General features: G+C 37.5%; 1 protein-coding gene across 1 annotated transcript in view; it reads right to left on the bottom strand.

Moving 5' to 3' along the window:
* MYH10 (myosin heavy chain 10) overlaps positions 1–13,077 on the bottom strand; it is a 127,016-nt gene extending 113,939 nt beyond the window's left edge. The window contains 1 exon segment of the mRNA XM_033089348.1: positions 12,706–13,077. Coding sequence (XP_032945239.1) covers positions 12,706–13,050 — 345 coding nt within the window. The 5' untranslated portion in view covers positions 13,051–13,077.
* Positions 13,078–15,366: the final 2,289 nt, after the last annotated feature.

Raw genomic sequence — 15,366 nt, 5'->3', positions numbered from 1 at the left:
AAAGAAAGAATAATCCACTCATACATTTGCATAGACTAAATTCACATGGGTGTTAAAAACCAACAACACAAAAAACCAACCCTATGTTAGTAAGGAGAAGACAGATCCTCATCCAGAGCATTCTAAGAAATTACCTATGGAAAGTATCTACAAAATAAGCTAAAAGAAAACTTTAGGAAAGAGATTTATAGCTGCAACAGAATGTAATATAATATGAATTCTACATAATGGAACAGAAATGCAGTAAGGAAAAAAAAAGGTGATTAGGGCAAGGAAAAACTGTAACGGTTCATCTGAAATAATAAAAAAATTAAAACCCATAGTGGAGGGGGAAAAAAGCCGAATGGATATCAGGAAATCAAGTGAGAATGGACCCATTCTGAGAGAGCTTCTTTCCTAAAGAAAAATAGAACAAATGTAAAATAATAAAAAGAGGCACACAGGTAAAACCAATAAAAAAAATACTTAGAGGACAGATAAATATAGAGAGCAGAGAAAGGGTAACTAAAATATTAACCATTATTGCTCCCTTGGGGAAAAAAGGAGCAATACACCTGCCATGACACGACATCTACACCCGCCTCTATTTCCTGGTTCTCTAATCCTTTGAATCTATGAAATAGTGTATACACCTATCCCTGCTTTCTAACAGAGGTCTGGCACTTAAAAGAGAAGTGAAATTTCTCAATACTAAACAGGAGATGGGCGTTCCAGGCAAGTCCTTTTAAAACTTTGTAAAAAGAATAATCAAAAATAAACTTGGAGAAAACTTTGTGTACGTGTGGAGGGAAAGGGTAATATATACTGGGTTAAAAAGAACTCGTCAAGCCGGTAAACGCAGAAGGAGTGATGGCATTAGACTGTCCCCATTTCGCAGCCCCTAATGAAATAATGCATCTGGACAGAGCTCACCACTGGCTGCTATAGCCCTTAGATGTACGGCAGACGAGGACACACCCAATGCACAAATAGGGCTGCCAAAACCCTAACTGACTCACTAACTTACTGATCAATTCCAACATCATAAAGTGAAAGACAACCTGGCATTATATGCCTTCTGAGTCCAAGCCTCTGGACCCACCATAGGAATGCAATCAATAAAATCCAAAATATGAGAAATTCTACAGCACAACTGACCTTGTTTCTTCAAATAAAAAAAAAGGGGGGGGAATATGTAGATTAGAAGAGACATAACCACCAATTACAATACATTGACCTTGTCTGGATCTTGAATTGAATAGACCAACTATAATAAACATTTCTGACATATTAAGGAAAATCTGAAAAGTGATTGAATATTTGATGATACAGAATTCTTCTTTTTTAGGCAGATAATAGTCACAAATCCCTGAAACTGTTGCTGAGAAGCAAGAAGCTGAGCAGAACTTTTAGCAGCATGCAAGGCTAGGAGAACAAAATTAAGAGTTCTGGCAACCCAGGATGAGCGTAATACCCCAGGCTTTCAGTTGGGACCCTGTTGGCTACACCCTAAGAGTTAAAAGTATATCAGAAGTAGACCAGCCTGCAGCATAGTTGGGAAGCATGTCAATCCCTGACTGACGGACACATGCTAGCCCCCTTAGCTCAACTGCCTACCCAAAGCAGAACTCTAGAATGAGCTTAATGCCATCCAGACCATCAAATTACCTTCATAATTTCTTATATACAATAACTGGTACATAAGGCAACAGGTATAAGTCATAAGATAATTATTAGTTATAATTAAAAGATAATACATCTGGATCCCCTGTGAGTCTCTTTTTATTTATAATGTGTTCAAGTAATTAGAAGACATGACTGAGAATTCTGACAGAGAATTGGAAACTATTAAAAGAAAACTCAAATGAAAATTCTAAAGCTGAAAAACAGTAACTGAAATCAAGAATTCAATGGATGTGTTTAACAGCAAATTAGATATGGCTGAAGAAAGAATTAGGTAGTTGACATTTTAATCAGAAGCAAACATCCAAACTGAAGCATGGGAGAAAACAGGATGAAAATATAGAAGAATGTGAGAGATATATGGGACATAATGAAAATGTCTGATGTATGAGGTATTTGAGTCCAAGGAGAACAGAGAATGGAGCAGAAGCAGTATCTCAAGAGATAATAGCTAAGAATTTTCCAGAACTGACAAAAGGCATCAAAGCCAGATTCAAAAATGCTCCAAGCTCCAAGCAAAATGTACAAAAGAAAAGCTTTCCTAAGCATATCAGAGTAGATAATTAAACAAATCCTGTTCCCCTGAAAGCCAAACAAATCCTGTTCTCCTGAAAGCCAAAGGCAGAGAAAATTTTAGAAATAGCCAGTACAAAGAAAAAATGTTACTTTCAAAGAAACAACAATAAAACTATAAGCTGAATGCTCAACAGATAAAAGATGGAAGGCAGAAGAACACAATGCAATGGTATCTTCATAAGGCTGAAAGAAAACAATTGCCATCTTTCGAATCTAAATCCAGGTGGAAAAAGAAGCTTAAAAAATGAAGATGAAATACAGACACTGTCAGACAAATAGAGACCTTTTCTACATGAAAGATGGCAACTAAGAGATGTAGAAAAAAACGAAAAGTAATAGAAAGTAAATGGATAAAACTAAATGGATACTGACTAAGATGGAATAAGTAGCTTGTGGGTTTTAAAATACAGAGAAATAAACAGCAGCGGCACGTAAGTTTGGGAGTGAGGAGTCAGTGGAGTTCCAGTGTTCTGAGGTCCAAGCAAACACTAACGTCAAACAAAGTAAACTTTGCAAGAAGCATTACTAAAAATGAAGATCATTTCACGATGATTCATCAGAAAGATATAAAAATTCTACATTTCTACATATGTGGTTATGTAACTTCAACATGTACACAGAAAAAAACTGACAAAACTAAAAAGAGAAAGATGTTAACAGTAACTGACAGAACAAGCAGGAAAAAAACCCCAAAACCATAAGAACATGTAAGATTGAACGACACTGCACATATAATAGACACTAACTGCAGATGTGTGTTTTCTAAATGCACAATGATTGAAATCATTCTCCTCTGAATGTTTCTATTCTCTGACCACTGGGGGATTATATATATTAGAAATACCAAAATAAACCTGAAAATCCCCTTAATTTGGATATTAAGCAATTTACTTCTAAGTAACCTGTAGAGTCAATGAAGACATCCTCATTATTTTGAACTGAGTAATAAAAACACAACATATTAAAATTTGTAGACTACTGCTAATTAAAGCTTGTTACAATGAAACTATAGCTTTCAAAGAACATATTAGAAAATGACCACCTGAAAAAAACCCCAATGATCTACGTATCTATCTCAAAACTTAATGAACAACAAATTAAACCCATAGAAATGTGTTGTTAGACGATTGCGTCCTTGTGTGAACTTGACACAAACCTAGATGGTAGAGCCTACTACACACCTGGGCTACACGGTATATAACCTGTTGCTCTGTAGGGGAGGAAAAATAATTTTCTCTCCTACTGGGTTCCTGGCTGAGACATCCCTGTGACAAAAGATTAACAGGAAAAAACAAATAAAAGTTTAATAACATGTATACCTTCCGTGGGAGAGACCCAGGAAAACTGAGTTAACTCGCCAAAATGGCTGAAGCCACCACATTAAATACCAGCTCCAGCTAAAGACAAAAAGATGGTGGTGGTGGGGGTGTCAGTCCCAGGAGGTGACCAGGAAAAGCACAGTAAACGAGAGGAAGGTTGTTATGCAGATATGTCTTCTGAATATTTAAGCTTTTCTAGAGATAAGGTCATCCCCCTCTTCCAGGTACAAGAGGGAAACACCCTTACAGATGGAGATTTCCCTTACAAATGTAAGTATCTTTCAGAGCTACTCCCATGTCTGCTATTTCTTAAAATTAATCAGCCTAAAATAATCCTTATGCCAAAGAGACATTTTTGGTGTGACAAATCCTGTTCCCCTATAGCTCCTAGGCTACAAACGTGTACAGTATGTTAAGGCTACAAACCTGTACAGTACGTTGCTGTACTGAATACTGTAGGCAATTGTAACACAAAGGTAAGTATTTGTGTAAGGTGTTGAGCTATGACATTACCACCTCACTTGGTGATAGGAATTTTTCAGTTCCATTATAATCTTATGAGACGACTGTCATATATACAGTCCATCAGGACCAAAACATTATTACACAGCAGATGACTGTAGGAAGAAATAAAACAAATGTGTGAAAGGTATGTTATTAGGTGGTTAGATAGATAAGAAGGAAGGGAAAAGAGGACCGACAAAAGTCAAGTCTGTTCTTTGACAAGACTAATAATATTGATAAACCTCTGATAAGACTCATTAAAAAAGGATAGAACAAATTACCAGTATCATGAATGAAAGAGAACATCACTACAAGTCCTACAGAAAATAAGAGGGTGTTATGAACAACTTCACGCTCACACATTTGAAAATTTAGATGTTATTGCAACAACTATGTATAGTACCAGGTGGGAATTAGGCCAATGGGGGATCACTGCATAAATTATATAAATGTTTAACTATTATGCTGTACACCTGTAACTAATATAAAATACTGAATGTCAACTGTAACTGAAAAAAATACATAAATTTAAAAAAATTTTTTAAATTAAAAAAAAAATTTAGATGAAATAGAAGAATTCCTAGAAAAACAATTATCAAAGCTGATACAAGAAATTTAAAATCTGAAAAGTTCTACATCTACCAAAGAAAAATTTAACCACAAAGAAAACTACATTGTTATTTTTAAAAGAAGTAACATCAATCCCACCCAGAATCTTCCAGGACACATGAAGATGAAATATTCCCCAATTCATTTCATAAAACCAGAATAATCTTGACAGCAAACTATGACAAGGACATTACAAGAAAGGAAATTTTTAAGTCAGTCTCATTCATGCATACAGATGCGAAAGTCCTAAACAAAATATTAGTAAACAGAAGCTAGGAATCTAATAATTATATGTATGTTACTTGGTCCTTGCAAGGCTAGTTTTAACACTAAAGTGTGTGTGTATGTGTGTGTGTGTGTGTGTGTATTTCACAATAACAAAATAACCAGGAAAATCACACTATCATCTAATTAGATGCTGAAAAAACATTTGATAAATTAACATCTAATCAGGGTTTTAAAAAATTCATCCATGCAGGTCAAAACCTAGGAACAGAATGAAACTTCCCTTAATCTGATAAAAGAATATTCAAAACAAAACTATAGCAAACGTCATTCTTTAAAAAAAGGTTTTTTTAATTTATTTTTCAATTAAAGTTGACATATACTATTATATTAGTTTGAGGTGCACAACACTGACAGTTATACTTTACGAACGGATCCTCCCCATAAGTCTAGCACCCGACACCATACACAGTTATTACAATGTTATTGATTATATTCCCTATGCTGTACTTTACACCCCCGTGGCTATTTTTATAACTGACAATTTGTACTTCTTAATCCCTTTCACCTTTTTCACCCAAGCCCCCTACTATCTGGCAATCATCAATTTGTTCCCTGTATCCATGAGTTTGTTTTTTCATTTGTTCTTTAGATTCCACATATAAGTGAAATCATATGGTATTTGTCTTTCTCTGTCTTACTTCGCTTAGCCTATCCTCTAGGTCCATCCATGTTGTCCCAAATGGCAAGATCTCATTCTTTTTTTTTTTTTATGGCTGAATAATATTCCATTGCAAATATCATCTTAATGGTGAAATGTTGAAAGCTTTCCCTCCGAGATCAGGAATGAGAGATACAACGATGCCTCTGATTACTACTTCTATTCAACAAACATTTACGGAAAGTCCTGGACAGTGCAATAAAGCAAGTTAAAGTATGAATGGAAAAGAGGGGCTATGCAGCACAGCGGACAAGCTCAGAGGGCTACGTGGCAGGCCTGATAAGCTCAGTGACTGAGTAACCACACAGGATGGTCTGACCATAAATTCATAAGTGGGCAGGTCACGGAGGGTTCTCACATTCTGGGCCTAGAGATTCCTTAACAAAAGGTTAATCTTTGCCCTAAGGGAGCCCTGTCGCTGTTTTTGTGCACATAAGATAACACCCTTGGAATGTCAGTAACTATCTTTTCCAGACTTCTCAGAGGCATAACTACCTTCACAGGCAACCCCAAAACTTCTCATTTTCTTATTGCCACATCCCATATCTATTTACTGTAAATGTTAAATGTTAACTATGCTGTACCCACCAATGTAAAACAAGGCTGTATCTCTCCATTTTGCTTTTTATCTAATCCTAGAGACACCTCTCCCATTTTGCTTTCCCCTGCCTTCTTAATCTACTACCAACGGATTTAACGTAATCTTCTCCTTTGATTCCAGATGTATTAAAAGAACTGCAAAATTGCCATTCTCCAGAGCATTTTCTCAATCCTTTGCGATTTAGCTTCTGGGCTGGTCCTCAGTTTTTTGGCTCAAACTCATAAAAATTTTCTATAGGTTTGGACTTTCTTTCATTGACTAAAGAAATATATAGGAATGAGAAAGAAATCTGTCATTATTTGCGCACATTGAATACGCTCATAGAAAATCCTAAAGACTATTCAGCTGAACTATTACAATCAATAAATAAACTTAATAATGTCAGTGAATATAAAGTCAACATATGATCAATTGTACAAAACATAACAACTATTTGTACATAATGGTAACAATTAAAAAGCAATATTTAGAACATCATTTAAATAGCATCCAAAAATCAAATCCCCAAAAATAAATCAACAAAAGATGTACATGGCCTCTACAAAGAAAACCATAAAAAATATTGAGAAAAATTAAGAACTAAATAAATGGGTATAGCAAAGAACTACCAGATCAAATATTGTAAAGATCTCATCTCCCCCAAATTGATCTATAGAATCAACAAAATCCCAATCAAATTTCCAGTAAGGTTTTTGGTGTGTGTGTGTGTGTGTGTGTGTGTGTGTATGTGTGTAAAGTGGAAATAATTAAGACAATGTCTACTGACCCAAAGACAGGCACATATACCCATGAAACAGACTAGGGAGTCAAGATATTTATGAATACCTGGTTTATAACAAAGGTAGCACTTCAAGGAAGCAGAGATAGGACTGGTTCAGTAAATAGCACTATGTAATTTGGAGAACTATTTGGAAAAAAAATTAATCTTGTCCCTAACCTTACGTTGTAGACAAAATTCAAGTTCAAATGGAACTGAGGCCGACCCTAAGAAATATATCATCAAATTACTTCTTCTCTGGCTTCAAACTAAGTTAGGCCAATGGGAGACATTAGCAGGAGACTGAGGGTGGGAGGAGAATAAAGTCAGGATATTTATTGCCCGGGATCTTCCCTGCCAGTTGTCGTGAGTTGTGGGCATCCCTCCTTAGAAACTACAATTCCTATCAGGAAGCCCTTTTCACACAGCTACCTTCTTTCCTATTGTTTCTTTCGCGATCAAGTTGTATCACTAGTGCTGGATACTGCACGACTCCCATTTGTTTTATATACTCTACCCACAGGTTTGTAAATCATCCCCTTATTAAACTCTCAAAATATCTAGTTTGAGGGCCTTCTGCTTCCTGCTGAACTCTGACTAAATCAGGCATTATCTAAAAAGACTGAAGACATGAGTTAAAAGATATGCATATTCTCTCACTCAGGAATTGCACCTTACAAAAAGGCATGCTTATGTACACTAGGTACATGTGCAATGCTATTCACATAAGCAATGCTCATAATGTTCCAGTTTCCAAACTGGAAAAAACGAATGTCCAAAAACATTTGGATTAAAAAAAAAATTGAGTCAAAAATCTTATAATGGAATATTACATTCAAACAAAAATGAACAAAATACTTAAACTTTTTTTACTTCAGGGCCCTTTTAAACTCATAGAAAGACTCCAAAGACCTTTTGTTTTATGTATTTATATATAAAATACAGATATAAACACTGAGTTTTTTGGGCAACCAGATGGCTCAGTTGGTTAGAGTGCAAGCTCTCAACAACAAGGTTGCCGGTTCAATTCCTGGATGGGATAGTGGGCTGCGCCCCCTGCTACTAAAGATCGAAAAGAGCAATTGGACTTGGAGCTGAGCTGCTCCCTCCACAACTAGATTGAAGGACAATGACTTGGAGCTGATGGGCCCTGGAGAAACACACTGTTCCCCAATATTCCCCAGTAAAATCTTTAAAAAACAAACAGAGTTTTTAAAATGTGTATTTATTCATTTTAAATAACAATGAATACATGTTAATGTAAGTAACATTTCTTGTAAAAAATAACTATGTTTTCTAAAAACAAAAGTAAGAAGAATGGTACTTTTTTATATTACTGCAAATCTTTTATTATCTGGCTTAACAGGAAACAGCACAATTTTCCTATCTGTTTCTACATTCAATCTGTTGTGATACTTTGTTCTGGTTGAAACATATGAAGAAAATCAGCCTTACACGGGGTATACAGTTGGAAAGGAAGGAGTAGCTTAACAGTCTTTTCAAGTAATTGCGGATATTCTTCTTTGATACTACACCAAAACTCAACAAGTAATCATTTCTGAAAGATCAAATGCAATGTAGCTTCTGAAAACCTACCAATGAACTTTTCCTACTCCGTTCATCAAAATCCACTCTCCTATCTTGCATGTTGAATGAAATCTTTTACCCATGCATGATTTTATAATATCTATACATCATTTGAAAAACACTGGTTCACTGAATTATGCAAGTCTTCCAAATGATAACTATATAGTTCACTATATGACATTAAGAAAAAAATCATTCATCTCTCTCACAGAAAGATTTTTAAGTATTGACAAGCTGTCAAGTTCAGAGGTAGATAAGTTTCTCCAAATTCTAACTTTCATGTGAAGACTCAAATTTTATCATTGGCAACAAATACAATCTGTTGTTTTCTTTGAAGTGACAGGCTCACTTTGTTTATTTTCAAGGAAATATCTGCCAAATACTGCAGTGGGAGTAACCATAGTTTATCTATTAGTCATTCTATAAAATAAAAAAGGTATTCTATTAGAAAGCAGCAAATGGTATTCTACTAAAAAGTTTGCAACTCAACTTCAGGCTGTTCCTCAGGGCAACCACCATAGTTCAACAGGCAGCAGAAGTGCTTAATGCATACTTACCATTTCATTACATGGAATATTAAAAAGACATGTACTCAAGGGTTGAGAGTTAATAAAATCAATAATTTTTCCTCCTTTATCAAAGACATTCTTGAGTGAAACTGAATTAAAATGACCACTAGTACAGCTTGGGGTCACTGCTTTTTTCATGATGACGTCAGCAGTTTTCCCCACCATTGCCTTTTCACTGTTGACATTAATGTCCCCAGTGAAATGGGCAAATAACATTTTCATATAGTCATGAAAATAGTTCTGACTTCATGGGTCCCCTAAAGAGGTATTGGGAAAAACACTAGGGGTCCACAGACCACACTTTGCTGAGCAAACAAACAAACAAGCAACAAAAAAACCAACACAGAAGGCTATAGAAGATTCATTCATACAACAATTCATGAACAAGCAAAACTCAATTATATTATTTAAGAATGCATACTTAGTTGATAAAACACACTGAGAGATTTTAAGGTACTTCTCAGTAATTTGATAGACCAAGCAGACAAAAATTAGTAAGGCTATAGAAGATTTAAACAGAATTAAAAATCTTAGTCTAATGACCATATACAGAATATACATTCGTTAAAACACATATAGAACACTCATAAAAACTGACAACATACTTACTGTACTACACAACAACAAATCTCAACAAAAACAAAGAATATTATATGGAGTATATTCTTCGACTGCAGTGCAACTAATTTAAAAATAACAAAAAGATAACTTAAAAACCAACATTTAGAAGTTTTAAAAGTATACTTTTAAATGGTTTACAGGTTAAAGAAGAAATCATAATAGAAATTAGAAAATATTTAGAACTGAATACAAAAACCACATCAAAACGTATGAGGTGAGCTAAAACGGTGTGAGAGGAGACACTCACAACGCTTAAATGGTTTTATTAAGGAAAAAATGAATACTGGATGACACAATTAGGGGAGATTAAATCTCAAGAAAATACAAGAGGGCCAGTCTGGTGGCTCAGGCAGTTGGAGTTCCGTGCTCCTAATGCCGAAGGTTGCCGGTTCGATTCCCACAGGGGCCAGTGCCAGATGGCTCAGTTGGTTGGATCACGGGCTCTCAACCACAAGGTTGCCAGTTCGACTCCCGCAAGGGATGGTGGGCTGTTCCGCCTGCAACTAACAATGGCAACTGGACCTGGAGCTGAGCTACGCCCTCCACAACTAAGATTGAAAGGACAACAACTTGACTTGGAAAAAGTCCTGGAAGTACACACTGTTCCCCAATAAAGTCCTGTTCCCCTTCCCCAATAAAATCTTTAAAAATAATAATAATAATAAAAAAATTAAAAAAAAGAAAATACAAGAAAATAACCAAACCTGTGAATAACCTAACTTTTATTTAAATGAATATATATTACATCTTATCTATAGAAATATGTCCAAAAACGTCCTACCCAAGTTATTAAGAATGTAGGTATCATAGCACCTGAAATGATCAGTTTCAACTTAAATTCCAAAAGCCCAATATACATTTATCACAATGCTAGCAATCGTGGCCATCCGCAGCCCCATTCTCTTAATAAGACTTCTTTAAACAAGTGCTCCAACTTGAATCTTAGGTAGAAACCCTTTCTCCACCCCACTAATTGCAGACACGATCCTCCCAAACCCTTACTTCTGCTGTGATCTTAATACTTTGAGAAAAACTCAGATTCTCCTTCTATAAAGATGAAGGGGGTCATGTTTTGAAAGGAAATTCAGAACTTCACTAAGATTATACCTGAGTTAAGTTGGAAAAACTCAAATAAACTCAATAAAAGATACTTGCAAAGCCCTAGAAGTATCATGAGGAATGGTACCTATAAAATAAACTGTCTTCTCTTTTATGCACAATTTCCTTCCCTTTCCGTTTCTCTTTTCTCTCCTGGTTCAGGAACCTAGGGAATGTGGGGAATGAAGGTGAAGACTGGCAGAAAAAGAGCCTGGTTCCTTTCCACATTCCAGTTCTCCACAACTTTTTGGTTGCCATCACATTGCCAGCCTCTCGCAAGTCACTGCACCAGGTGTCATCCAAAATAGATCTGCCGCTCAAATCTTTGATGTCAACATTATGATCTGACCACAGTCTCTCAATTTTCCAGTTTTCTCACTCCCATTACCTTCAACTTACTTGTTTGACGAGGGAGAGAAGAGAAAGGAACTGTGCTAGCTCTGGAGACACAACACTGAGCAGGTTCCCAGGCCTTCACAGACCTGGGGCGAGCCTACAGATCTGGCAAAACCACACAGCCAGACAAAAATGTGGTCACTGTACACGGTGTTATTCAGTCTCAGCTGGATTCTCAAAGCTACACTCCAATCGTTTTCTTATCTTTGGCTTCTCCTCTTTTCCAAACCTTTTCAATTCTCCTTAAGCCACCTTCCCAACCTCTTAACTCTCTTAATTTACATCCAACCGCATAGAGAGAAAAAAAAAGAGAGAGCATGAGGCTTGATTGAAACGACTCTGGCAAAGGTCATGAATGAACTATTCATTTCTCAGATTTTCCCATGGCTTGCTCCCTCCTATCAGTCAGAAACTAGCTCAAATGCTACCTTCTCAAAGAGCCCTTCACTGACCAGCTGTGGAAAAGTCATTCTCCTGTTTACTCTAGCCCCTAGGTCTGTTTCATTTCCTTATAGGATGTCTCACGAAGGCAGGGAACTGTCCTGTCCTGTTCACCACACTCCTCAGCAGTAGGTGCTCCATAAATATTCACTAAACCAACTAACTCCTCTAGGAAAACTAGTTCTGATCTGCTCAAGTTTTGAATTATGCATGAGGTTCAGTATGACAACCCTTGCATAAAATTCTTTTCCAAATTCAGCCCATTACAATGTCAGCTTTTCTCTCTACTTCTCCTCATTCTAAATCAAAGTTCTATCTGTACCGCCTTCTTAACATCATTGCCACCTGCACCTGCCATCCCTTCAAACCTGTCTTGTCATTCTAGATTTCTGTCAGTATCTGGCCTGGTGTCCCTCTCCACCTTATCCCTTATTATTTTCAGTAACTTATTCTACATGGTCAGTGACATCATCAGCCACTGCAACATACATGTATGTGTCAACTACTAACCACAGCACAACCTCGGCCTCACTCTTACCCTGAACTGTTTCCTCTCAAAAATCTCAGTACTCATCGTTCCCACGCCCCTATACCCAGTGACCTTGTTCTTGCTCTTCGCTGAAACTTCTAAGTTTGCAGCCCCTCCACTTTACACTCCTAGATATACACTGGATTTCCTACCAATTTGCTGTCGGTGTCCTACTATTAATGCAACTGTCAGTCCCCTATTAAACGCCCTGGTCTTTAGACCACATGCTGTCCCCCATCTTCTGCTCCAGAGCACCACTACAAGTCTTCAAATACCATTTTAGTATATTTGATTTCAGACTGGATTATTTAAAATTACATGTTAAGATTTAAAACAAAGCAAGACTTAGGGTAAGCAGGAGACTCTCTTTGATAGAAATAATGTTAAACAGAGAGCGTGGGTATTCCACATTCTCACTTGATGACAGTATATATAATTTACATTAATTCCCACTCACCACTTCACACGATTATTTAGAGGGGATACTTACATAGATAAGTCCTGAATAGTAACGATCCTTCAGATTATGTAAAACAGAAGCTTCGTTCAAACACGTCAATTCTGCCATATCCTCCACCTTGGAAAACTTAGGTGGGTTCATCTTCTGAATATCATCCTTGTTGACCATTGCTTTCTTTCCGTTCTCTGCCAACTCCACCATAACTTCATCTCCCCGCTCTTCTTTGATACTAGCGGCCTCAAAACCATGGCGTTCTGATGGAATCCATACCAGCTTTTTAGCCGTCCAATCAGCCTGAGTGGCAGGGTTATAGATGACAGCCCTGTCCACAAAGAGATACCTCTCGGGATCTTCAAGTCCACTTCTCTGGGCCATTGTAAACAGAAGGATTCAAGAGCAATTGCCTCTATGAGAAGAGGAGGAGGACAAAGTTAGATATTTAAAAATATAAAATGATTCACACATTTTACTCTTCTAAGAAACTTAGAACAAAACCTTTGGTAAACAGAAAGCATAATCTCTGAGTCAAAGAGCTGGGCTATTCCTCTTCACGACCATACTAACCAAGTTCGCAAGGTAAATTTCAGGGGTAACCACAAATTATGACTCTGGTTGCCTGAAGACCACTCAAGGCGTGCCCTCAGTTACTGAGGGCTGAAAAACAAGCAGAAGGAAAAAGCAAAGTCCCAGTTTGCCTTTTTTTCCTCTTCATCTTCTCTTTCGCTCTCACCACAAATTAAATAGAGTTCAGAAGGGAAAGGAGAATGAAGAAAAAGAAAACAGATTTATAATAAAAGGCTTATGGAGTGGTACCTGAATTAGTGTGACTACCAGGATACAGCTACAAAAAGCATGACTGCCAGAAGAGTAAAGCATCAGGTCTAAAATGAGCCTCCCTTTCTACCCGTGGACCACAGACTCCAAGTTCTTCCTTACAGGTACCCCAAGTCAGTCTCCCTATGGCTTCTCCATGGTCCGTGGTCTTAACAGAGGACACGCGTAACTTGGCTTCACACGACAGCCTTTCAAGTATGTGATGTAGCTATTCAGGTCTCCACTCCCATTCCTGCAGCTGCTCCTACTCCCTCGGCCTTCTCTTCAGCATTCCGTCCTTCATCAGGACTCATTTCACTACCCTGCGCTCTCACCGCTAAGTAGACTCCATGAGCTTATGTGCCCTTTTAGAGTGTGGGGCCCAGGAGTAAACATATTCCAGATATGGTCTGACCAGTGCAGAAGAAAAAGAAGCCGTTAACAACCTGGAGAAAGCTCTGTTCCTGTGACTTTTACAAGGAATGTATCTCAAGACCTAACTGGTTTATTGAGCATCATTCACTGCTGGCTCATAATGAGCTGTCAGCCAAAGCTCCACACATGCTGCTCTAAGCTACCTCTCCTCCTATACTTGTGCAATTGGCTTTTTGGATCAAATGACAAGACTTTACATTCATCACCCACCTTTCTGATGTGACTCATCATTCCTGCCTGACAGTATCTTTCTGGGATCCAATACCATCATTAAACACTTTCCAAATTCCAGGTTATTACAAATTTCATTAAGCATGCTTTCCACGACTTCATCCAAATCAATGCAAGAAGCCAACTGAGTGCCTATTCTTGTTCTAGCAAATCCTCCCAACTTCTCCCTCCCCCAGAACTAGGGTTTCTAGGCGGGAATTCCCACCCGTGAATTTTTTTCGCTTTCCCATTCCCGAATCTTGAGAAAAGGTGGTCGGGAAATCGGCTCCTTGAACCCAGGTGGTTGGTAGTATTGGCCGTCACTTTGTGGAAACGATTCATCGTGGAGAACAGAAAACAGTTTATATCTCGGGATTCGGGAAAGGGAAAGCAAAAAAAATTCCTGAGAATGGGCGGGAATTCCCGCCTGGAAACCCTGCCCAGGACTAATGGGGCTTCTTTGTAGGCAAGATAGAAGGCTGCAAGGTTAACTATAAAGCAACCCAAAGCTGTTAAAAGGTTCTTAACCTTGAGTCTGTTGACATATTTCAAACTCCATGAAATCACTGAAATGGTATAAAAATGTACATTAGAGTGTGTGTGTGTGTGTGTGTGTGTGTGTGTGTGTGTGTGTGTCTTTTCTAAGGAGAACACTCATAACTTTCTTCAGATTCTTAAAGGGATCTACCTGTGTCCCAAAAGACTAATCACTGATAGTGGGTACAGATACTAGCCCTTTCACCCCTAAAAAGAATTTACTAGAATCCAATAGCTAAAATTCTTCAGAAATTATTTGTTACAATGTAATGCATTACAAACACCCATGCTCTGGAGCGTGGTTCTCAAACTTTGGCCTGTGCATCAGCACCAACTAGAAAGCTAATTAAAATACAGATTGCCGGGCTTCATCCCCAGAGTTTCTGATTTAGTTAAATCTGGGGTAGACGCTGAGAATTTGCATTTCTAACAAGTTCCCAGATGATGCTGACGCTGCTGGCCCTGGGACCACACTTTGAGAACTGTCGCTCCACAGTTCTCTGGCTGCCATGGTGAGCCACTGCTACTCACACGTATTGGAGGTACAAAAAAAAGGTTGAAAACCAATGTTCTAGACTAATTCACAACCTGATTTAAAGAATATGCTAATGTTCTACAGACTACGGACTTGCATTAAAAAAAAGTCACAAAATAAAATGGAAAAAAAAAATCACAAAACATGTAACATTAAGACTT

The sequence above is a fragment of the Rhinolophus ferrumequinum genome, chromosome 21 (genome assembly GCF_004115265.2).
Source record: "Rhinolophus ferrumequinum isolate MPI-CBG mRhiFer1 chromosome 21, mRhiFer1_v1.p, whole genome shotgun sequence".
NCBI classification, from domain to species: Eukaryota; Metazoa; Chordata; class Mammalia; order Chiroptera; family Rhinolophidae; genus Rhinolophus; species Rhinolophus ferrumequinum.
The sequence above is the reverse complement of the archived record's forward strand: the minus strand, read 5'-3'. Positions and strand labels throughout refer to the sequence as shown.